The following is a 24019-nucleotide window of genomic DNA, read 5'->3' on the forward strand; positions in this document are numbered from 1 at the left end:
AAAATACATGACCATGTGTGTGTGGTGTATACTTTTGTTTCAAAGTAGATTGTTACCAAGAATCCCTCTATGTGACCCTGATTTTTCACACGGCAGTAAAATGTTAATACATTTTAAGTGCGGTAAAGACCGAACGTGGCCCACAGGGGAAATTTTGCAATTTGACACACCTAATGTCACGACTTCCACCGAAGGTGGCTACTCTTCCTGTTCGGGATGCGCTCGGCGTCACCGGTCTACTAGATGCCACCGATTCCCTTCCTTTTCTGTTGGTTATGTCTGTATTGGTTTCACCTGTTCCTTGTTTGGGGTTTGGTTCAGGGATATTTAAGCCTTCCATGCCCGCCTGCTTTTGTGTGGGCTTATTCTCGGTTCTGTTTGTGGATGGTTGTGTTTGGTTATTGTTTGGACTGTTTAGTGTCCTGTTTTGGGTCGGTCTTTATTTGTTGCCTGTTGTTTTGGCGTGACCTTTCCTTACTGGAATAAATACGGATTTCCCTGAACCTCTGCTCTCTGCGCCTGACTTCGCACCCACCACTCCTAGCTACGTGACACCTAAGCTGCACTGTTTAAAGCTATTTTCTGATATTTTTTTCTAACAAAAAAATACTGAACAGTTTCAAAGAGAATAATCAGTTTTATTCAAAACAGTTACATTAAAAAAAATATGTAACCTACAGTATTTACAAAAATGTGCATAGCCAAAAAATCATTGGACAACAACTTCTGAGGGAATTCATGTCAGGACCCGGTTTCGAACCTGGGTCTCCGGAGTGAGAAACAGTCACTTAACCAACTGAGCCACGAATAGACAGCAGAACCCAGAAGATGAGGCAGACACAGCACTACTTAAGACGGTGTATTTAATAAAGAAAAAATCCTAAAATACAAAAATGGCAAATCCAAAAGGTGGTAGGTAAAACACAAAAGAACTCAAAAGAAACTCACCAAAAATAAACAAAAACAAAAAACAGAATACCACAAGAACGTCACCCGGAATCGACAAGAGCACACAGAACACTAGGGCAGGGTGCTAACATACAAACACAGAGCACAGAACAGAGGGAAACTAAGGGTTTAAATACACTCAGGGGAAACGAGACACAGGTGCAAATAATAATGGGGAACAAGGGAAAAACATAAGGACAAAAAGCACAATGGGGGCATCTAGTGACCAACAACTGGAACAACCCTGGCCAAATCCTGACAATTCACAGTAACAATACATTGATAGAAAATGGTGTGTATTATACTGTATATTATATGACAATAGTGTGGTACAGAAAACATTTTACAACAGGTTGAACTTGCAGCCCATCAGTTAGATATCTGTGGAACAAGGTGAAAATGACAGATCAGTGTCCTGTTGTGTGTATGATTCTACGTTATCACTGTGCTCGCCTCGCCATAGACTGAACTTCCTAGTGTGAAGAGGGATCCCAACACTAGAGATAGATTTCAAAGTACTTGACATCTTTTTCTTGACAATTGATGTTCTTGCTGTGAACAGAATGAAAATTTGCAAGCCCTGTGGAGTAAAAACACAAAAAGGATTTTCAGGAACATACAAGAACAAACAAAAGGTAGCATTTCCATAAAGAGCAGCTCAATTTATGTTTAGTAGGTGTCAAATTTTTAATCTTGTCTGGATTCTTTGGTACAATAGTACACTAGTATTTCAAAATTCATTTGAAGTCACTTTGCAGACGCTCTTATCCAGAGGGACTTACAGTAGTGAGTGCATACATTTACTACCTGAGTGGTGGTGAGAACACAGAAGGAGATGTTGAGTATGGTGTACATGGTCTGGTTCTGTGTAATGAGCAACAGATAGCCCAGGATCCAGGAGAGACCGAGCACCACAGCCAGAGAGAAGCTACTGAGGAACTTCTTCTTCAATGATGTGTGTCTTGTACTGGGAAACATAACCAACATACTTAGACTGCTGTAATAGACTGTTGTAATGCTGTGGTATAATAATAGTATGCTACCATTGACTGAGTGGGTTAGTGCACGGTGCTCATTCAATTGTATGATTTGATTTCTAATGACTGAATTAACAATAACAAAATAATAATACATTTTATTTATAACAGCTTTTCACTGAAATACAATAAAAAATAAACAAGCGCGTTAGTAGGAATTTAAATCAAGACATCTTAATGACTACAAGTTTGTACTTTGTGCCTCCAAAATGCTCCAATTAATGTTACCTGGTTAAATGTGGGTTGGTCTTGGCTGTTGTAACTGCAAAACAAAGCAACACCACCGTGTTGAAGATAAGCATGAATGCCACAGGGACCAGGAAACCCCAAAACATTGGCAGCTTAAAGTCAAAGTTCCCCTTTGGATCGAGGGCAGCAAGCCAGCAACTGAGAGGTCAAATTAATGAATTAGAGAGTGGGACAATGTGACAGACAAAACAGGATGCCAGCAATTTGAATAATGTGGTATAAATTAAACGTGGTGGATGGCATAAGTAAACAAGAAACCTTTCCAATACAATGGATCGTTCTTTTTGTTTTTTACAACTTTTGTAATTGCTCTTTAACATCTTTAAAAGCATGCAATACAAACATTGATAGGGAAAAGCTTTTACAGTATTAGTTATAACATTTTATACAGCAATTGCCCCACATTGATATTGGTAGTACAGTACAATTCAGCACAGTTCATTTGAGAGATATTCATCACCTCCAGCTCGTGGCTTCAGCCAATCAGACTGTCCCCATGTTCCCCACACACTGCCCATGCAGTGGTTTACAAACCAATAAATATGTTGAGCCGGGTCGCTCTCTTTCAAGTACAGTATAGTACAGTTCAATACAGTACAGAGTATTAGTACAGTAGTAGTATTGACTCACAATTCCTCCTGCCTGTATCCCAGTGGATCATCCACTCTGTAACTAATTCCTAAGGTGAGAGACACCACAACTGCAGGCAGTCCTAAAGGAGAGAATGTTGTTATTTCCTGGTAGATTTGCATGCAGCCATATACAGAGTATATACACTACACATACATCCTCTAAAGACATTACATCACTTTACAAGTTGCTTTTAAGTTCTATTTCAGGCTTATTAGAGCCTGAAAATATCACCTAGCATTAGTTTTAGTTCAAGGAGCCCAGGTCTAATGTCAGCCAAAACTACTAAATACTTTATGTTTCTCCATGCTGTCCTACCCCATCCGATGGCCACGGTATAGGCTGTGAAGTGTGATGGGCTGGTGGCCAGGCTGTTTCTGATCATCAGGAAGACATGTGTGGCATACAGCGTGTTCCAGGTGAACGTCCCCAACAGGAAGTACTGCAGCAGGACTGCCACTGCAGTACAAGGCCCTCTGTCCCGCTCTGTGTGTGTGTCGGATGGGGGGAGAATGTTGTCCTCCTGTATTTCAGGTTTGCCCAGCTGTTTATGAGGGTTGTCCACTCCCAACATGAAGAGGAGGGTGAAGATCAGGAGACACATACAGACGCTCACTAAGAGGACCGTTGGGTTGGTTTTGCGTGATTTTCTGGGGACAGGTGATAGACAACACTATGTTAGGAAGTTAGATGTGTAGTTATGGATGTGTTGGTTCATTAATAGTGGGTTTTATAATGGTTTCACCTATCAAGTCCTGTTGGATCAGACAAAGGGCTTCTTTACACTATTGATCATTCTGAATTGGTTCTGGATCCCTGTAGGATCTTACTGGGTCACCAACTGGAATGTTACTGTATATTTTGAATTGGTTCTGGAACCCTGTAGGATCTTACCTGGTCACCATCTGGAATGTTATTGTTAAACTCAACCCAATGATGGACATGGAACATCCCAATATGGTGATCAAGTCTAGCTCATCAGCGTATTTAAAGTTCCTCCTGAACGACTGCAGAAAGAAAATAAAAATATATATTTCAACACTAAGTTTGTCACAGTCAGAAATATTTGTTGAGGATAGGCCAACATCTCATTCTGCGCTCTGCAGAATATCAGATCTCATCAACGACTGGAGAAGGGTTTAACATCCCCATGGCTTAGGCTACCACATCCTTATGATTTGCAAGTATATTTTTTTGTAAGCTCAACGTGACTGCAAGAGACAGGTTGGAATGTCTGACTGAAATACGGGACAAAGACGTTTTTTTTCTTCTAAATTGGTGGTGGTGTTTGAATGTGTTGATAAAATGTGGGACGTGATGGTTTGGTTGCGGGACAAAGGTCCAAAATGGAGGACTGTCCTGCACAATCCGGGACATGTGGTCACTCTATTCCCATGGTGAATGGCTAGGCCCACTACGATATGAAACCACACACTATTTCAGGTATATTACCGCAACAATCGATATGGTGAAAACAAGGTGTGAGGAGGTACAGAAACTCACATCAATACCTTTCTCTGATAACACTGTAAATCTAAGAATTGATGATATAGCTAGAAATCAATAGGAAACTGACTGAACCACTAAAAAACTCCCCAGTTTTCCAAATTGATGTTAGTTGTGAGGGCCGAGATGCCCATTAATTTACTTATGCTAGCTACATGTCGGGGATGCTATTCACAAGGACATATTGTTCTGTCTCACGATTCAAGCATGAAACTGCACAGAGGATCGGCTGCATGGCTATATTGACGAAAAACAGATTCCATGAGATCGAATGGTGGACAAACAAAACAGACTTTGTTGACATTCTGTGTAATGAAAATAAAATGTGTCTCCTTGCCTATGTAAATTACATATTTGAGAAACTGAAACACAAGTATGCAGGTAAAATACAAAAACATTCTACAGTCGAGTGACCGAATCAGTGCATTCAGAAAAAAATATTTCTTATTGGAGAGAAATCTGTTTGACTGTGATCCTGCCTCAGTTGACATGCCGGTAAGTGAAATCGATAACAGATTGTGCTGTCATATGACCGAATGCTGCAGACAAAGCATTTTGGTTCCTGACTCAAAGGGATTAAATATCCTGCCGTCTCCCTCTGAGTATTAAAACTCATGATACCCATTTGACAGCTCATATCTGTGTGAGGCTGGAATTAGTGTTCCAGTTTGCATTAAAACCAAATATCGATCCAGGTTAGAGGTGACAGCAGAGATGAGGTGAACACTGGCAACCACACCACCTGATTTTGAGAACATCTGACACGACATGCATCATGTCTCTTATCTCACCATCTCATTAGTGATGGTGAGATAAGAGACTTTATGTCAGACCAATTTACATTGACTGTCATAGCCTCACATTAAATGTATGTGATGGTGAGTTGAGAAAACAATCAGAAATACTGTTAGAATGTTTTGCAATTGACTGTCATGGCACCTTAGACCCAACTAAAAAACGTAAACATTGCTCTTAATTACAAAAAGAAATTCACATGGTTGTGGTCACAAGAACTTTCAGATATCAAAATGGGGTCATGTTTCAAAAAAGTTTGTGAACCCCTCCATAGGTCAGCGTGTGGTCAGTAAAAGGGAGATGAAGGCAGCTAGCTACTCACCATCAGCACAGCGAAGTAAGTGGTGTGATTACAGAAACATTGCAGGCCGTCTGCTGAGTGGTTGACTTTGGAGCAGCCAAAGGTGCTCCAGTCTTTCAACGTGTAGTTCCATGACACGCAGGCAAAGTCATGGAGGGAGGTGTTGGGAACAGCCTGAGAAGTGAGAACAGACACAAACTCATTGTAAATCCTTCAGAAAAAGATATGCACTGATAGTATTCCTCATTAAAAAAAAATTATAAAGTCAATTGTGAAGTATGAAAGGTCAACACGCAAATGTGGAAAGAAGACGTTTCAATTATGATACAGTGCCTTGCTAAAGTATTCGGCCCCCTTGAACTTTGCGACCTTTTGCCACATTTCAGGCTTCAAACATAAAGATATAAAACTGTATTTGTTTGTGAAGAATCAACAACAAGTGGGACACAATCATGAAGTGGAACGACATTTATTGGATATTTCAAACTTTTTTAACAAATCAAAAACTGATGATAACCTTTTGCTGCGATTACAGCTGTAAGTCGCTTGGGGTATGTGTCTATCAGAAATATTTTTGTATCCAAATCCGGCTTTAAACTTCTTCACAACAGTATCTCGGACCTGCCTGGTGTGTTCCTTGTTCTTCATGATGCTCTCTGCGCTTTTAACGGACCTCTGAGACTATCACAGTGCAGGTGCATTTATACGGAGACTTGATTTCACACAGGTGGATTGTATTTATCATCATTAGTCATTTACGTCAACATTGGATCATTCAGAGATCCTCACTGAACTTCTGGAGAGAGTTTGCTGCACGAAAGTAAAGGGGCTGAAAAATTTTGCACACCCAATTTTTCAGTTTTTGATTTGTTAAAAAAGTTTGAAATATCCAATAAATGTCGTTCCACTTCATGATTGTGTAGAAATATAAGTTTTTTATTTTTAATACATTTACAAACATTTCTAAGAACCTGTTTTTGCTTTGTCATTATGGGGTATTGTGTGTACGTAGATTGATGAGGTAAAATAGCAATTTAATAAATGAGGGTGTAACGTAACAAAATGTGAAAAAGGGAAAGGGTCTGAATACTTTCCAATTGCACTGAAGATAATGGACAACTTCCCATTATATTTCGCAGATAGATTTGGACCACGATGTGTTTACTTATTCCAAGAGAAATCTTACTGTGGGCTTGAAGAGCATCTCAACATGTAACCCAGACACTTGTCCCAGGTTAGCAGAGATGACCCTTCTGCTGGTCCCTGAAGAAGCTCTGAAAGCCTTGGACCTGAAGAACCGGTCGTTTTGGTAGAGCACAAAACCAATGGAGTAGCTTTGTGTTTTTACTATGCAAAACTGAGTAGAGTGAAATTGAATGAGAGAGGGTAGAGGGAGAGAGAGAGTGGGGAGAGAGAGATTGCTGTTCATATCAGAACGTATACATGATTAGCTTGACCTTTCCTTGTAGAACTATCATGGAAGCCTAATTATTTCTCAATAGTTTACCTATCCATGTGTCATATGACTCATCTTTATTGGACGATCTAAATATGTGGCATTGCTGACCTGATTTTGGCCACCACAAAGAGCAGTTAAGCGCTCTCGGTGAAAGCGTATAAGGAAATTAAATCTTGAGGATCTACACTGTTAGCATACCAGCATTGACTCACCTGGTGGGAATTTGATAACAATCTGGACATCGGTAGAACCTCCTTTGTCAGCTATCAGTTCAGAGGTATTGGTGTTGAGATGAATTCTGTTGGCCACAAAATTACCAGATCTTCCTGGAGAAGGAGATTAATATGATTTAACAATTTAAAGCAGAACAATATAGTGTTACTTCTGTACCACAGGAGGCTGGTGGAACATTAATTGGGGAGAATGGGCTCATGGTAACGGCTGGAGTGGAATCAGCGGAATGGTATCAAATACATCAAACACGCGGTTTCCATGTGTTTTATGCCGTTCCATTCGCTCTGTTCCAACCATTATTATGAGTCGTCCTCCCCTCAGCAGCCTCCACTGTATCTGTTCTTGTCTGTAGTACAACAAATCAAATCCATTCCAAACCTTATTGACTGCAGAGGAGAAACATTTAAAAATGAGGAGATAGAACTAGACTGTCAACACAGATATAAACTATCACTTTAAATGCCAGTGTGTAGGTTCACTAGCAGTCCCACCCACCAGTCAGAGCAGTAAACTGGATCCCTACTGAGTCACTTGGTACTTGGACAGACTGGACTGCCAGGTTGGGCTGAACCACCAAGGACACATTTTTGTACTGGTCCAGGGAAAACTTCTCTAGGGTCTCTGTGAGGCTGGGAGAGAAACACAGAAAAACATTAGTTTACATGCACCCATACAGACACGCACTGAGGCACATGTACACACATAAACTCAAGCATATGCAGAAATAAATACACACACACACACACACACACTCCTGTACTTTTGGACAGCGACATTCCCCTGTGTACCCTCCTCACTGGCATTCAGCAGCTGACTGATGGTAGTTACAGCTGCCTCTGCGATGTCCTGCAACATGATCAAAACCAGGGGATGACCCTCAGGTGTTCAAATCACTGCAGTAACAACCTCACGTTTCTCTCCAGAACATGTCATAGTCACGATTTGATTTCAAAACATCTTATACCTTTGTGATATTTTCAGACTGAAGCACTGTGTTAGCTATCTGAGCTGCTGTGATGATGTTGTCAGCTGACAGCTGCTCTGGTTGGGAGGTCAGGATCTGAGTACTGAAGGCTAACTTTAATAAATCACCTGAACTGCTGGAGATCTGAATAGGGAGAGATTTTTATTTTAGTATTGTTTGTCAACAGAACATTGTATAAGTGACAGCAACATGCTGAACTGTAAGTACATTTGGATATTACACTTGCCAGTACTAACTATGTGGCTCAGTTGGTAGAGCATGGCCCTTGAAATACCAGTGTTTTGGGTTCAATGCCCACAGGGGACCAGTATGAAAATGTATCCACCCATTGCTATACGTCAGTCTGGATAAGAACATCTACTAAATGTTATGTGAAACACAAGAAAAAAAAAGTTCCTAAAACTGATAAGCAGAATAAAGGAACAGAATACATGATCTGAAGGTAAAAGCCAGTTGTTACAGGGTAGCCTAGTGGTTAGAGCATTGGACAAGTAACCGAAAGGTTGCAAGTTCAAATCCCCGAGCTGACAAGGTACAAAATCTGTCTTTCTGCCCCTGAACAGACAGTTAACCCACTGGTCCTTGGCCGTCATTGAAAATAAGAATTTGTTCTAAACTGACTTGCCTAGTAAAATAAAAAATTCTTCAAACTGTAAGATCCACTCCTCATAAATGATGACTGGAACTGACCTGAAAAATGCTAAATTGAGACTGGTCATAAATCAAGATAATAAAAACATATGCATAATGACTTACATTTCCTAGAATGTCACTGAGGGTTAATTCACACACCAGAATGTGAGGAGCATCAAACTGTGGAGGTCCAGTGTCATCTAAACATTCTGCTAAGGCTACTGGAAAACCAGCTGGAGGAAACAAGATAGTAAAGATTTTGTGTTACCTAATACAACATTAATTAAGACTGTAACATTTTTGTCATTTTAGGTGAATAAAACTAACATACCACTGGTTGTCTTCTTATCACATAACTCTACTGAATAAGCAGACCAGCCAACCACTGTTCTTGGGAAGGAGAATCCATCCATTCTGGTGCAATCACAGAAATTCCCTATTGAAGTAAAATGCATTTCAACATGGACCAAATGTACGACTGCAAACATGAAATACACATTCTGAATGTGAGATCCAAGGAGTAGTGTTGGGGACTGTGAATGTGAGATCCAGGTTTAGGTATAGTAATGTAGTGGTGTGTACTGTGAATGGTCGACCCAGGGTTAGGTATAGTAGTGTGGTATTGTGGAGGAGTCTGAATGGTAGATCCAGGGTTAGGTATAGTAGTGTAGTATTGTGGAGGAGTCTGAATGGTAGATCCAGGGTTAGGTATAGTAGTGTAGTATTATGGAGGAGTCTGAATGGTAGATCCAGGGTTAGGTATAGTAGTGTGGTATTGTGGAGGAGTCTGAATGGTAGATCCAGGGTTAGGTATAGTAGTGTAGTATTGTGGAGGAGTCTGAATGGTAGATCCAGGGTTAGGTATAGTAGTGTAGTATTATGGATGAGTCTGAATGGTAGATCCAGGGTTAGGTATAGTAGTGTGGTATTGTGGAGGAGTCTGAATGGTAGATCCAGGGTTAGGTATAGTAGTGTAGTATTGTGGAGGAGTCTGAATGGTAGAGTCCAGGGTTAGGTATAGTAGTGTAGTATTATGGAGGAGTCTGAATGGTAGATCCAGGGTTAGGTATAGTAGTGTAGTATTGTGGATGAGTCTGAATGGTAGATCCAGGGTTAGGTATAGTAGTGTAGTATTATGGAGGACTCTGAATGGTAGATCCAGGGTTAGGTATAGTAGTGTAGTATTGTGGAGTGGAGTCTGAATGGTAGATCCAGGGTTAGGTATAGTAGTGTAGTATTGTGGATGAGTCTGAATGGTAGATCCAGGGTTAGGTATAGTAGTGTAGTATTGTGGAGGAGGCTGAATGGTAGATCCAGGGTTAGGTATAGTAGTGTAGTATTGTGGAGGAGTCTGAATGGACGACCCAGGGTTAGGTGTAGTAGTGTAGTATTGTGGAGGAGTCTGAATGGTCGACCCAGGGTTAGGTATAGTAGTGTAGTATTATGGAGGAGTCTGAATGGTAGATCTAGGGTTAGGTATAGTAGTGTAGTATTGTAGAGTGGAGTCTGAATGGTAGATCCAGGGTTAGGTATAGTAGTGTAGTATTGTGGAGGAGTCTGAATGGTAGATCCAGGGTTAGGTATAGTAGTGTAGTATTATGGAGGAGTCTGAATGGTAGATCCAGGGTTAGGTATAGTAGTGTAGTATTGTGGAGTGGAGTCTGAATGGTAGATCCAGGGTTAGGTATAGTAGTGTAGTATTGTGGAGGAGTCTGAATGGTAGATCCAGGGTTAGGTATAGTAGTGTAGTATTATGGAGGAGTCTGAATGGTAGATCCAGGTTTAGGTATAGTAGTGTAGTATTATGGAGGAGTCTGAATGGTAGATCCAGGGTTAGGTATAGTAGTGTAGTATTGTGGAGGAGTCTGAATGGTAGATCCAGGGTTAGGTATAGTAGTGTAGTATTATGGAGGAGTCTGAATGGTAGATCCAGGTTTAGGTATAGTAGTGTAGTATTATGGAGGAGTCTGAATGGTAGATCTAGGGTTAGGTATAGTAGTGTAGTATTGTAGAGTGGAGTCTGAATGGTAGATCCAGGGTTAGGTATAGTAGTGTAGTATTGTGGAGGAGTCTGAATGGTAGATCCAGGGTTAGGTATAGTAGTGTAGTATTGTGGAGGAATCTGAATGGTAGATCCATGGTTAGGTATAGTAGTGTAGTATTGTGGAGGATTCTGAATGGTAGATCCAGGGTTAGGTATAGTAGTGTAGTATTGTGTAGGAGTCTGAATGGTAGATCCAGGGTTAGGTATAGTAGTGTAGTATCATGGAGTGGAGTCTGAATGGTAGATCCAGGGTTAGGTATAGTAGTGTAGTATTGTGGAGGAGTCTGAATGGTAGATCCAGGGTTAGGTATAGTAGTGTAGTATCATGGAGTGGAGTCTGAATGGTAGATCCAGGGTTAGGTATAGTAGTGTAGTATTGTGGAGGAGTCTGAATGGTAGATCCAGGGTTAGGTATAGTAGTGTAGTATCATGGAGTGGAGTCTGAATGGTAGATCCAGGGTTAGGTATAGTAGTGTAGTATTGTGGAGGAGTCTGAATGGTAGATCCAGGGTTAGGTATAGTAGTGTAGTATCATGGAGTGGAGTCTGAATGGTAGATCCAGGGTTAGGTATAGTAGTGTAGTATTGTGTAGGAGTCTGAATGGTAGATCCAGGGTTAGGTATAGTAGTGTAGTATCATGGAGTGGAGTCTGAATGGTAGATCCAGGGTTAGGTATAGTAGTGTAGTATTGTGGAGGAGTCTGAATGGTAAATCCAGGGTTAGGTATAGTAGTGTAGTATCATGGAGTGGAGTCTGAATGTTAAATCCAGGGTTAGGCATAGTAGTGTAGTATTGTGGAGGAGTCTGAATGGTAGATCCAGGGTTAGGTATAGTAGTGTAGTATCATGGAGTGGAGTCTGAATGGTAGATCCAGGGTTAGGTATAGTAGTGTAGTATTGTGTAGGAATCTGAATGGTAGATTCATGGTTAGGTATAGTAGTGTAGTATCATGGAGTGGAGTCTGAATGGTAGATCCAGGGTTAGGTATAGTAGTGTAGTATTGTGTAGGAATCTGAATGGTAGATCCAGGGTTAGGTATAGTAGTGTAGTATTGTGGAGGAGTCTGAATGGTAGATCCAGGGTTAGGTATAGTAGTGTAGTATTGTGGAGGAGTCTGAATGGTAGATCCAGGGTTAGGTATAGTAGTGTAGTATTGTGGAGGAGTCTGAATGGTAGATCCAGGGTTAGGTATAGTAGTGTAGTATTGGGGAGGAGTCTGAATGGTAGATCCAGGGTTAGGTATAGTAGTGTAGTATTGTGCAGGAGTCTGAATGGTAGACCCAGGGTTAGGTATAGTAGTGTGGTATTGTGGGGGAGTCTGAATGGTAGATCCAAGGTTAGGTATAGTAGTGTATTATTGTGGAGTGGAGTCTGAATGGTAGATCCAGGGTTAGGTATAGTAGTGTAGTATTGTGGAGGAGTCTGAATGGTAGATCCAGGGTAAGGTATAGTAGGGTAGTATTGTGGAGGAGTCTGAATGGTAGACCCAGGGTTAGGTATAGTAGTGTGGTATTGTGGAGTCTGAATGGTAGATCCAGGGTTAGGTATAGTAGTGTAGTATTGTGGAGGAGTCTGAATGGTAGATCCAGGGTTAGGTATAGTAGTGTTGTATTGTGGAGGAGTCTGAATGGTAGATCCAGGGTTAGGTATATTAGTGTAGTATTGTGGAGGAGTCTGAATGGTAGATCCAGGGTTAGGTATAGTAGTGTATTATTGTGGAGGAGTCTGAATGGTAGATCCAGGGTTTGGTATAATAGTGTAGTATTGTGGAGGAGTCTGAATGGTAGATCCAGGGTTAGGTATAGTAGTGTAGTATTGTGGAGGAGTCTGAATGGTAGATCCAGGGTTTGGTATAGTAGTGTAGTATTGTGGAGGAGTCTGAATGGTAGATCCAGGGTTAGGTTTAGTAGTGTAGTATTGTGGAGGAGTCTGAATGGTAGATCCAGGGTTAGGTATAGTAGTGTAGTATTGTGGAGGAGTCTGAATGGTAGATCCAGGGTTAGGTATAGTAGTGTAGTATTGTGGAGGAGTCTGAATGGTAGATCCAGGGTTAGGTATAGTAGTGTAGTATTGTGGAGGAGTCTGAATGGTAGATCCAGGGTTAGGTATAGTAGTGTAGTATTGTGGAGGAGACTGAATGGTAGATCCAGGGTTAGGTATAGTAGTGTAGTATTGTGGAGGAGTCTGAATGGTAGATCCAGGGTTAGGTATAGTAGTGTAGTATTGTGGAGGAGTCTGAATGGTAGATCCAGGGTTAGGTATTAGTGTAGTATCATGGAGTGGAGTCTGAATGGTAGATCCAGGGTTAGGTATAGTAGTGTAGTATTGTGGAGGAGTCTGAATGGTAGATCCAGGGTTAGGTATAGTAGTGTAGTATTGTGGAGGAGTCTGAATGGTAGATCCAGGGTTAGGTATAGTAGTGTAGTATCATGGAGTGGAGTCTGAATGGTAGATCCAGGGTTAGGTATAGTAGTGTAGTATTGTGGAGGAGTCTGAATGGTAGATCCAGGGTTAGGTATAGTAGTGTAGTATTGTGGAGGAGTCTGAATGGTAGATCCAGGGTTAGGTATAGTAGTGTAGTATTGTGGAGGAGACTGAATGGTAGATCCAGGGTTAGGTATAGTAGTGTAGTATTGTGGAGGAGTCTGAATGGTAGATCCAGGGTTAGGTATAGTAGTGTAGTATTGTGGAGGAGTCTGAATGGTAGATCCAGGGTTAGGTATAGTAGTGTAGTATCATGGAGTGGAGTCTGAATGGTAGATCCAGGGTTAGGTATAGTAGTGTAGTATTGTGGAGGAGTCTGAATGGTAGATCCAGGGTTAGGTATAGTAGTGTAGTATCATGGAGTGGAGTCTGAATGGTAGATCCAGGGTTAGGTATAGTAGTGTAGTATTGTGGATGAGTCTGAATGGTAGATCCAGGGTTAGGTATAGTAGTGTAGTATCATGGAGTGGAGTCTGAATGGTAGATCCAGGGTTAGGTATAGTAGTGTAGTATTGTGTAGGAGTCTGAATGGTAGATCCAGGGTTAGGTATAGTAGTGTAGTATCATGGAATGGAGTCTGAATGGTAGATCCAGGGTTAGGTATAGTAGTGCAGTATTGTGGAGGAGTCTGAATGGAAGATCCAGGGTTAGGTATAGTAGTGTAGTATCATGGAGTGGAGTCTGAATGGTAGATCCAGGGTTAGGTATAGTAGTGTAGTATTGTGGAGTAGTCTGAATGGTAGATCCAGGGTTAGGTATAGTAGTGTAGTATCATGGAGTGGAGTCTGAATGTTAGATCCAGGGTTAGGCATAGTAGTGTAGTATTGTGGAGGAGTCTGAATGGTAGATCCAGGGTTAGGTATAGTAGTGTAGTATCATGGAGTGGAGTCTGAATGGTAGATCCAGGGTTAGGTATAGTAGTGTAGTATTGTGTAGGAATCTGAATGGTAGATTCATGGTTAGGTATTTTAGTGTAGTATCATGGAGTGGAGTCTGAATGGTAGATCCAGGGTTAGGTATAGTAGTGTAGTATTGTGGAGGAATCTGAATGGTAGATCCATGGTTAGGTATAATAGTGTAGTATTGTGGAGGAGTCTGAATGGTAGATCCGGGGTTAGGTATAGTAGTGTAGTATTGTGTAGGAATCTGAATGGTAGATTCATGGTTAGGTATTTTAGTGTAGTATCATGGAGTGGAGTCTGAATGGTAGATCCAGGGTTAGGTATAGTAGTGTAGTATTGTGGAGGAATCTGAATGGTAGATCCATGGTTAGGTTTAATAGTGTAGTATTGTGGATGAGTCTGAATGGTAGATCCGGGGTTTGGTATAGTAGTGTAGTATTGTGTAGGAATCTGAATGGTAGATCCGGGGTTAGGTATAGTAGTGTAGTATTGTTAGAGTCTGAATGGTAGATCCAGGGTTAGGTATAGTAGTGTAGTTTTGTGTAGGAGTCTGAATGGTAGATCCAGGGTTAGGTATAGTAATGTAGTATTGTGGAGGAGTCTGAATGATAGATCCAGGGTTAGGTATAGTAGTGTAGTATTGTGGAGGAGACTGAATGGTAGATCCAGGGTTAGGTATAGTAGTGTGGTATTGTGGAGGAGTCTGAATGGTAGATCCAGGGTTAGGTATAGTAGTGTAGTATTGTGGAGGAGTCTGAATGGTAGATCCAGGGTTAGGTATAGTAGTGTAGTATCATGGAGTGGAGTCTGAATGGTAGATCCAGGGTTAGGTATAGTAGTGTAGTATTGTGTAGGAGTCTGAATGGTAGATCCAGGGTTAGGTATAATAGTGTAGTATCATGGAGTGGAGTCTGAATGGTAGATCCAGGGTTAGGTATAGTAGTGTAGTACTGTGGAGGAGTCTGAAGGGTAGATCCAGGGTTAGGTATAGTAGTGTAGTATCATGGAGTGGAGTCTGAATGGTAGATCCAGGGTTAGGTATAGTAGTGTAGTATTGTGGAGGAGTCTGAATGGTAGATCCAGGGTTAGGTATAGTAGTGTAGTATCATGGAGTGGAGTCTGAATGTTAGATCCAGGGTTAGGCATAGTAGTGTAGTATTGTGGAGGAGTCTGAATGGTAGATCCAGGGTTAGGTATAGTAGTGTAGTATCATGGAGTGGAGTCTGAATGGTAGATCCAGGGTTAGGTATAGAAATGTAGTATTGTGTAGGAATCTGAATGGTAGATTTATGGTTAGGTATAGTAGTGTAGTATCATGGAGTGGAGTCTGAATGGTAGATCCAGGGTTAGGTATATTAGTGTAGTATTGTGTAGGAATCTGAATGGTAGATCCATGGTTAGGTATAGTAGTGTAGTATTGTGGAGGAGTCTGAATGGTAGATCCAGGGTTAGGTATAGTAGTGTAGTATCATGGAGTGGAGTCTGAATGGTAGATCCAGGGTTAGGTATAGTAGTGTAGTATTGTGTAGGAGTCTGAATGGTAGATCCAGGGTTAGGTATAATAGTGTAGTATCATGGAGTGGAGTCTGAATGGTAGATCCAGGGTTAGGTATAGTAGTGTAGTATTGTGGAGGAGTCTGAATGGTAGATCCAGGGTTAGGTATAGTAGTGTAGTATCATGGAGTGGAGTCTGAATGGTAGATCCAGGGTTAGGTATAGTAGTGTAGTATTGTGGAGGAGTCTGAATGGTAGATCCAGGGTTAGGTATAGTAGTGTAGTATCATGGAGTGGAGTCTGAATGTTAGATCCAGGGTTAGGCATAGTAGTGTAGTATTGTGGAGGAGTCTGAATGGTAGATCCAGGGTTAGGTATAGTAGTGTAGTATCATGGAGTGGAGTCTGAATGGTAGATCCAGGGTTAGGTATAGAAATGTAGTATTGTGTAGGAATCTGAATGGTAGATTTATGGTTAGGTATAGTAGTGTAGTATCATGTGAGTGGAGTCTGAATGGTAGATCCAGGGTTAGGTATATTAGTGTAGTATTGTGTAGGAATCTGAATGGTAGATCCATGGTTAGGTATAGTAGTGTAGTATTGTGGAGGAGTCTGAATGGTAGATCCAGGGTTAGGTATAGTAGTGTAGTATTGTGGAGGAGTCTGAATGGTAGATCCAGGGTTAGGTATAGTAGTGTAGTATCATGGAGTGGAGTCTGAATGGTAGATCCAGGGTTAGGTATAGTAGTGTAGTATTGTGGAGGAGTCTGAATGGTAGATCCAGGGTTAGGTATAGTAGTGTAGTATTGTGGAGGAGTCTGAATGGTAGATCCAGGGTTAGGTATAGTAGTGTAGTATCATGGAGTGGAGTCTGAATGGTAGATCCAGGGTTAGGTATAGTAGTGTAGTATTGTGGAGGAGTCTGAATGGTAGATCCAGGGTTAGGTATAGTAGTGTAGTATCATGGAGTGGAGTCTGAATGGTAGATCCAGGGTTAGGTATAGTAGTGTAGTATTGTGGATGAGTCTGAATGGTAGATCCAGGGTTAGGTATAGTAGTGTAGTATCATGGAGTGGAGTCTGAATGGTAGATCCAGGGTTAGGTATAGTAGTGTAGTATTGTGTAGGAATCTGAATGGTAGATTCATGGTTAGGTATTTTAGTGTAGTATCATGGAGTGGAGTCTGAATGGTAGATCCAGGGTTAGGTATAGTAGTGTAGTATTGTGGAGGAATCTGAATGGTAGATCCATGGTTAGGTATAATAGTGTAGTATTGTGGAGGAGTCTGAATGGTAGATCCGGGGTTAGGTATAGTAGTGTAGTATTGTGTAGGAATCTGAATGGTAGATTCATGGTTAGGTATTTTAGTGTAGTATCATGGAGTGGAGTCTGAATGGTAGATCCAGGGTTAGGTATAGTAGTGTAGTATTGTGGAGGAATCTGAATGGTAGATCCATGGTTAGGTTTAATAGTGTAGTATTGTGGAGGAGTCTGAATGGTAGATCCGGGGTTTGGTATAGTAGTGTAGTATTGTGTAGGAATCTGAATGGTAGATCCGGGGTTAGGTATAGTAGTGTAGTATTGTGGAGGAGTCTGAATGGTAGATCCAGGGTTAGGTATAGTAGTGTAGTTTTGTGTAGGAGTCTGAATGGTAGATCCAGGGTTAGGTATAGTAGTGTAGTATTGTGGAGGAGTCTGAATGATAGATCCAGGGTTAGGTATAGTAGTGTAGTATTGTGGAGGAGACTGAATGGTAGATCCAGGGTTAGGTATAGTAGTGTGGTATTGTGGAGGAGTCTGAATGGTAGATCCAGGGTTAGGTATAGTAGTGTAGTATTGTGGAGGAGTCTGAATGGTAGATCCAGGGTTAGGTATAGTAGTGTAGTATCATGGAGTGGAGTCTGAATGGTAGATCCAGGGTTAGGTATAGTAGTGTAGTATTGTGTAGGAGTCTGAATGGTAGATCCAGGGTTAGGTATAATAGTGTAGTATCATGGAGTGGAGTCTGAATGGTAGATCCAGGGTTAGGTATAGTAGTGTAGTATTGTGGAGGAGTCTGAAGGGTAGATCCAGGGTTAGGTATAGTAGTGTAGTATCATGGAGTGGAGTCTGAATGGTAGATCCAGGGTTAGGTATAGTAGTGTAGTATTGTGGAGGAGTCTGAATGGTAGATCCAGGGTTAGGTATAGTAGTGTAGTATCATGGAGTGGAGTCTGAATGTTAGATCCAGGGTTAGGCATAGTAGTGTAGTATTGTGGAGGAGTCTGAATGGTAGATCCAGGGTTAGGTATAGTAGTGTAGTATCATGGAGTGGAGTCTGAATGGTAGATCCAGGGTTAGGTATAGAAATGTAGTATTGTGTAGGAATCTGAATGGTAGATTTATGGTTAGGTATAGTAGTGTAGTATCATGGAGTGGAGTCTGAATGGTAGATCCAGGGTTAGGTATATTAGTGTAGTATTGTGTAGGAATCTGAATGGTAGATCCATGGTTAGGTATAATAGTGTAGTATTGTGGAGGAGTCTGAATGGTAGATCCGGGGTTAGGTATAGTAGTGTAGTATTGTGTAGGAATCTGAATGGTAGATCCAGGGTTAGGTATAGTAGTGTAGTATTGTGGAGGAGTCTGAATGGTAGATCCAGGGTTAGGTATAGTAGTGTAGTATTGTGGAGGAGTCTGAATGGTAGACCCAGGGTTAGGTATAGTAGTGTAGTATTGTGGAGGAGTCTGAATGGTAGATCCAGGGTTAGGTATAGTAGTGTTGTATTGTGGAGGAGTCTGAATGGTAGATCCAGGGTTAGGTATAGTAGTGTAGTATTGTGGAGGAGTCTGAATGGTAGATCCAGGGTTAGGTATAGTAGTGTAGTATTGTGGAGGAGTCTGAATGGTAGATCCAGGGTTAGGTATAGTAGTGTAGTATTGTGGAGGAGTCTGAATGGTAGATCCAGGGTTAGGTATAGTAGTGTAGTATTGTGGAGGAGTCTGAATGGTAGATCCAGGGTTAGGTATAGTAGTGTAGTATTGTGGAGGAGTCTGAATGGTAGATCCAGGGTTAGGTATAGTAGTGTTGTATTGTGGAGGAGTCTGAATGGTAGATCCAGGGTTAGGTATAGTAGTGTAGTATTGTGGAGGAGTCTGAATGGTAGATCCAGGGTTAGGTATAGTAGTGTATTATTGTGGAGGAGTCTGAATGGTAGATCCAGGGTTTGGTATAATAGTGTAGTATTGTGGAGGAGTCTGAATGGTAGATCCAGGGTTAGGTATAGTAGTGTAGTATTGTGGAGGAGTCTGAATGGTAGATCCAGGGTTTGATATAGTAGTGTAGTATTGTGGAGGAGTCTGAATGGTAGATCCAGGGTTAGGTATAGTAGTGTAGTATTGTGGAGGAGTCTGAATGGTAGATCCAGGGTTAGGTAAAGTAGTGTAGTATTGTGGAGGAGTCTGAATGGTAGATCCAGGGTTAGGTATAGTAGTGTAGTATTGTGGAGGAGTCTGAATGGTAGATCCAGGGTTAGGTATAGTAGTGTAGTATTGTGGAGGAGTCTGAATGGTAGATCCAGGGTTAGGTATAGTAGTGTAGTATTGTGGAGGAGTCTGAATGGTAGATCCAGGGTTAGGTATAGTAGTGTATTATTGTGGAGGAGTCTGAATGGTAGATCCAGGGTTTGGTATAATAGTGTAGTATTGTGGAGGAGTCTGAATGGTAGATCCAGGGTTAGGTATAGTAGTGTAAAATTGTGGAGGAGTCTGAATGGTAGATCCAGGGTTAGGTATAGTAGTGTATTATTGTGGAGGAGTCTGAATGGTAGATCCAGGGTTAGGTATAGTAGTGTAGTATTGTGGAGGAGTCTGAATGGTAGATCCATGGTTTGGTATAGTAGTGTAGTATTGTGGAGGAGTCTGAATGGTAGATCCAGGGTTAGGTATGGTAGTGTAGTATTGTGGAGGAGTCTGAATGGTAGATCCAGGGTTAGGTATAGTAGTGTAGTATTGTGGAGGAGTCTTAATGGTAGATCCAGGGTTAGGTATAGTAGTGTAGTATTGTGGAGGAGTCTGAATGGTAGATCCAGGGTTAGGTATAGTAGTGTAGTATTGTGGAGGAGTCTGAATGGTAGATCCAGGGTTAGGTATAGTAGTGTAGTATTGTGGAGGAGTCTGAATGGTAGATCCAGGGTTAGGTATAGTAGTGTAGTATTGTGGAGTGGAGTCTGAATGTTAGATCCAGGGTTAGGTATAGTAGTGTAGTATTGTGGAGGAGTCTGAATGGTAGATCCAGGGTTAGGTATAGTAGTGTAGTATTGTGGAGGAGTCTGAATGGTAGATCCAGGGTTAGGTATAGTAGTGTAGTATTGTGGAGGAGTCTGAATGGTAGATCCAGGGTTAGGTATAGTAGTGTAGTATTGTGGAGGAGTCTGAATGGTAGACCCAGGGTTAGGTATAGTAGTGTAGTATTGTGGAGGAGTCTGAATGGTAGATCCAGGGTTAGGTATAGTAGTGTAGTATTGTGGAGTGGAGTCTGAATGGTAGATCCAGGGTTAGGTATAGTAGTGTAGTATTGTGGAGTGGAGTCTGAATGGTAGATCCAGGGTTAGGTATAGTAGTGTAGTATTGTGGAGGAGTCTGAATGGTAGATCCAGGGTTAGGTATAGTAGTGTAGTATTGTGGAGGAGTCTGAATGGTAGATCCAGGGTTAGGTATAGTAGTGTAGTATTGTGGAGGAGTCTGAATGGTAGATCCAGGGTTAGGTATAGTAGTGTAGTATTGTGGAGGAGTCTGAATGGTAGACCCAGGGTTAGGTATAGTAGTGTAGTATTGTGGAGGAGTCTGAATGGTAGATCCAGGGTTAGGTATAGTAGTGTAGTATTGTGGAGGAGTCTGAATGGTAGATCCAGGGTTAGGTATAGTAGTGTAGTATTGTGGAGGAGTCTGAATGGTAGATCCAGGGTTAGGTATAGTAGTGTAGTATTGTGGAGGAGTCTGAATGGTAGACCCAGGGTTAGGTATAGTAGTGTAGTATTGTGGAGGAGTCTGTATGGTAGATCCAGGGTTAGGTATAGTAGTGTAGTATTGTGGAGGAGTCTGAATGGTAGATCCAGGGTTAGGTATAGTAGTGTAGTATTGTGGAGGAGTCTGAATGGTAGATCCAGGGTTAGGTATAGTAGTGTAGTATTGTGGAGGAGTCTGAATGGTAGATCCAGGGTTAGGTATAGTAGTGTAGTATTGTGGAGGAGTCTGAATGGTAGATCCAGGGTTATGTATAGTAGTGTAGTATTGTGGAGGAGTCTGAATGGTAGATCCAGGGTTAGGTATAGTAGTGTAGTATTGTGGAGGAGTCTGAATGGTAGATCCAGGGTTAGGTATAGTAGTGTAGTATTGTGGAGGAGTCTGAATGGTAGATCCAGGGTTAGGTATAGTAGTGTAGTATTGTGGAGGAGTCTGAATGGTAGATCCAGGGTTAGGTATAGTAGTGTAGTATTGTGGAGGAGTCTGAATGGTAGATCCAGGGTTAGGTATAGTAGTGTAGTATTGTGGAGGAGTCTGAATGGTAGGAGGGTTAGGTATAGTAGTGTAGTATTGTGGAGGAGTCTGAATGGTAGATCCAGGGTTAGGTATAGTAGTGTAGTATTGTGGAGGAGTCTGAATGGTAGATCCAGGGTTAGGTATAGTAGTGTAGTATTGTGGAGTAGTCTGAATGGTAGATCCAGGGTTAGGTATAGTAGTGTAGTATTGTGGAGGAGTCTGAATGGTAGATCCAGGGTTAGGTATTGTAGTGTAGTATTGTGGAGGAGTCTGAATGGTAGATCCAGGGTTAGGTATAGTAGTGTAGTATTGTGGAGGAGTCTGAATGGTTGATCCAGGGTTAGGTATAGTAGTGTAGTATTTTGGAGGAGTCTGAATGGTAGATCCAGGGTTAGGTATAGTAGTGTAGTATTGTGGAGGAGTCTGAATGGTAGATCCAGGGTTAGGTATAGTAGTGTAGTATTGTGGAGGAGTCTGAATGGTAGATCCAGGGTTAGGTATAGTAGTGTAGTATTGTGGAGGAGTCTGAATGGTAGATCCAGGGTTAGGTATAGTAGTGTAGTATTGTGGAGGAGTCTGAATGGTAGATCCAGGGTTAGGTATAGTAGTGTAGTATTGTGGAGGAGTCTGAATGGTAGATCCAGGGTTAGGTATAGTAGTGTAGTATTGTGGAGGAGTCTGTATGGTAGATCCAGGGTTAGGTATAGTAGTGTAGTATTGTGGAGGAGTCTGAATGGTAGATCCAGGGTTAGGTATAGTAGTGTAGTATTGTGGAGGAGTCTGAATGGTAGATCCAGGGTTAGGTATAGTAGTGTAGTATTGTGGAGGAGTCTGAATGGTAGATCCAGGGTTAGGTATAGTGTAAGTGTGTGGATGTACCCTCTGAACAGGTCTCTCCGGTCCACTCATCAGGACAGATACAGACTCCACTCAGCAGCTCACCACCATTTATACAGACCAGAGGAGGGGTTGTGGTGTTGGAGGTGGTGGGGAGACTGGTACTGGTGATAGGGATAGAGGTAGGGTAACCAGTAGTTGGAAGACCAGTAGTATTTAGGGTTGTAGTGTCACCAGTTGTTGGGTTTTTTATGTCAATGGTGGTTGGAATGGCAGAGGATGTGATGAGATCCCCCTGTTGAAAAGATACTTTAAAAAAAGAGCATTAACTCAGTAAACCACATAAACAAGGATACATAGTGTCAGTTCCTATAATCATAGCAGATGATCCATGCTGTTCCAGTTTCATTGTCTGCATCAGGGTAGAAATGTTTTCTACTGTAGTTTATGAGAGAAAGAAGTCTTTCTCACTGCCAATAAATGGTTGATAGCAAAGGCTACTCTGTTATCAACTGTATCTGAGACCTGACAGTAGTCTATTCACAGTATGTAAACAATGGCTTAACAATACATCTAAATAGTGTTTGTATAAAAATAAAGTCTGAAACAATGTCTTCATTGATGCTACTGTAACCCTTGCAGCAAACAGACAAAAAATATATCAATCATTGACTATAAATCAAACTTCAAAATTCATAAACCAAACTGTAAAAACTGTTAGGTCATGTATTGGCAATAATCATTTGTTAAGTTAAATGTATCATACATTTTTGCACATCTGAATCGAAAGCAATTATCCAACATAATTCTCAATCACAGAAGACTGTTAACAACATCACAAGGGATGACATGGAAAGGGATGCTGGCCCATGTTGACTCCAATGCTTCCCATAGCTATGTCAAGTTGACTGGATGAGTTCCTCTATGGAGATGGGAGAGCCTTCCGGAAGGACAGCCATCTCTGTAGCACTCAGGCCTTTATGGTAGAGTGGCCAGATCCTTGATGAAAACATGATCCAGAGCACTCAGGACCTCAGATTGGGGTGAAGGTTCACCTTCCAACAGAACAATGACCCTAAGCACACAGCCAGGACAATGCAAGAGTGGCTTCAGGACAAGTCTCTGAATGTCCTTGAGTGGCCCAGGCAGAGCCCGGACTTGAACCCGATCGAACATCTCTGGAGAGACCTGACAATAGCTGTGCAGCAAGGTTCCTCATCCAAACTGAATGCTAGAAACTTCCCAAATACAGGTGTACCACATTCATATCCAAGAAGACTGTAATCGCTGATGCTTTAACAAAGTACTGAGTAAAGGGTCTGAACACTTATGTAAATGTAATATTACATTTTTAAATTTTTCATAAATTAGCAAAAATGTTTTTGCTTTGTCATTATGGGTTATTGTGTGTAGATTTAATCAAAGTTAAACATTTTAGAATAAGGCTGTAATGTAACACAATGTGGAAAATGTAAGGGGTCTGAATCTTTTCTGAAAGCCCTGTATGTCATGGAAAGTGCATGTGCTCTTAAACCACCCTGAATGAATCAAATATATAGCAAGTCTTACCTGTAGCAAAGACAACCATAATCCATAGCTCCTTCATCTCTGCTGTTACCAGTCATCCAGTGTCAGCAGACTGCACATTATTAGACTGTCTGTTGGTCTTATGCTGCGCTCCACCTATTACAGAGTCCGCAGTGACGTACAGGTACCAGTTCATGATTTAGTGTTGAATTTAAGGGGGAAGTACTGTACATTGGCTCCAACACAACTCACATTGTCAACAGGATCAGTAAAGACACACACAAGTAGATCAGCTACATGGCTGGATGAATAAAATGGATACACATAGATGGATACTGTGAGGACCAGTTAACCAATAGCATTACCCTTCTCTATGCAAAACATTATTGGTTGCACCTGGGAAGGTACAGTACATGTTTTGGTAAACAGAAACGT

The 24019-nt window shown here is 41.4% G+C and overlaps 1 protein-coding gene across 3 annotated transcripts; it reads right to left on the reverse strand.

Moving 5' to 3' along the window:
* Positions 1-617: 617 nt before the first annotated feature.
* LOC135543298 (adhesion G-protein coupled receptor G7-like) lies at positions 618-23830 on the reverse strand. 3 transcript variants are annotated; one of them, XM_064970462.1, is made up of 10 exons: positions 23627-23830; positions 22100-22366; positions 9109-9213; positions 8901-9010; positions 8124-8267; positions 7920-8005; positions 7655-7788; positions 7138-7251; positions 6653-6823; positions 5554-5640 (listed from the first exon to the last, which is right to left on the reverse strand). In XM_064970462.1, exons 1-9 carry the CDS (start codon positions 23661-23663, stop codon positions 6702-6704), a joined length of 1119 nt encoding a protein of 372 aa, XP_064826534.1. In that variant the 5' UTR covers positions 23664-23830; the 3' UTR covers positions 5554-5640; positions 6653-6701. The 3 variants fall into 3 exon arrangements, with proteins under 3 accessions (XP_064826533.1, XP_064826535.1, XP_064826534.1); XM_064970461.1 differs by lacking the exons at positions 7655-7788; positions 7920-8005; positions 8124-8267; ... (2 more) ...; positions 22100-22366; positions 23627-23830 and adding exons at positions 618-1528; positions 1756-1915; positions 2214-2372; ... (1 more) ...; positions 3183-3514; positions 3759-3871 and having other exon boundaries at positions 5488-5640; positions 7138-7241; XM_064970463.1 differs by lacking the exons at positions 7655-7788; positions 7920-8005; positions 8124-8267; ... (2 more) ...; positions 22100-22366; positions 23627-23830 and adding exons at positions 1780-1915; positions 2214-2247; positions 2865-2946; positions 3183-3514; positions 3759-3871 and having other exon boundaries at positions 5488-5640; positions 7138-7241.
* Between the last annotated feature and the right edge of the window lie 189 nt (positions 23831-24019).

This window comes from Oncorhynchus masou, chromosome 7 (genome assembly GCF_036934945.1).
Source record: "Oncorhynchus masou masou isolate Uvic2021 chromosome 7, UVic_Omas_1.1, whole genome shotgun sequence".
Lineage (NCBI taxonomy): Eukaryota > Metazoa > Chordata > Actinopteri > Salmoniformes > Salmonidae > Oncorhynchus > Oncorhynchus masou.

Coding starts and splice junctions, on each gene's coding strand:
- LOC135543298 (XM_064970461.1), bottom strand. CDS start 7,167: ATGTCCAGATTGTTATCAAATTCCCACCAG. Junction 6,824..7,137: donor TGTTATCAAATTCCCACCAG/GTGAGTCAATGC, acceptor CACTCTACTCAG/TTTTGCATAGTAAAAACACA. Junction 1,529..1,755: donor GTGTTCTCACCACCACTCAG/GTAGTAAATGTA, acceptor TTTACTCCACAG/GGCTTGCAAATTTTCATTCT.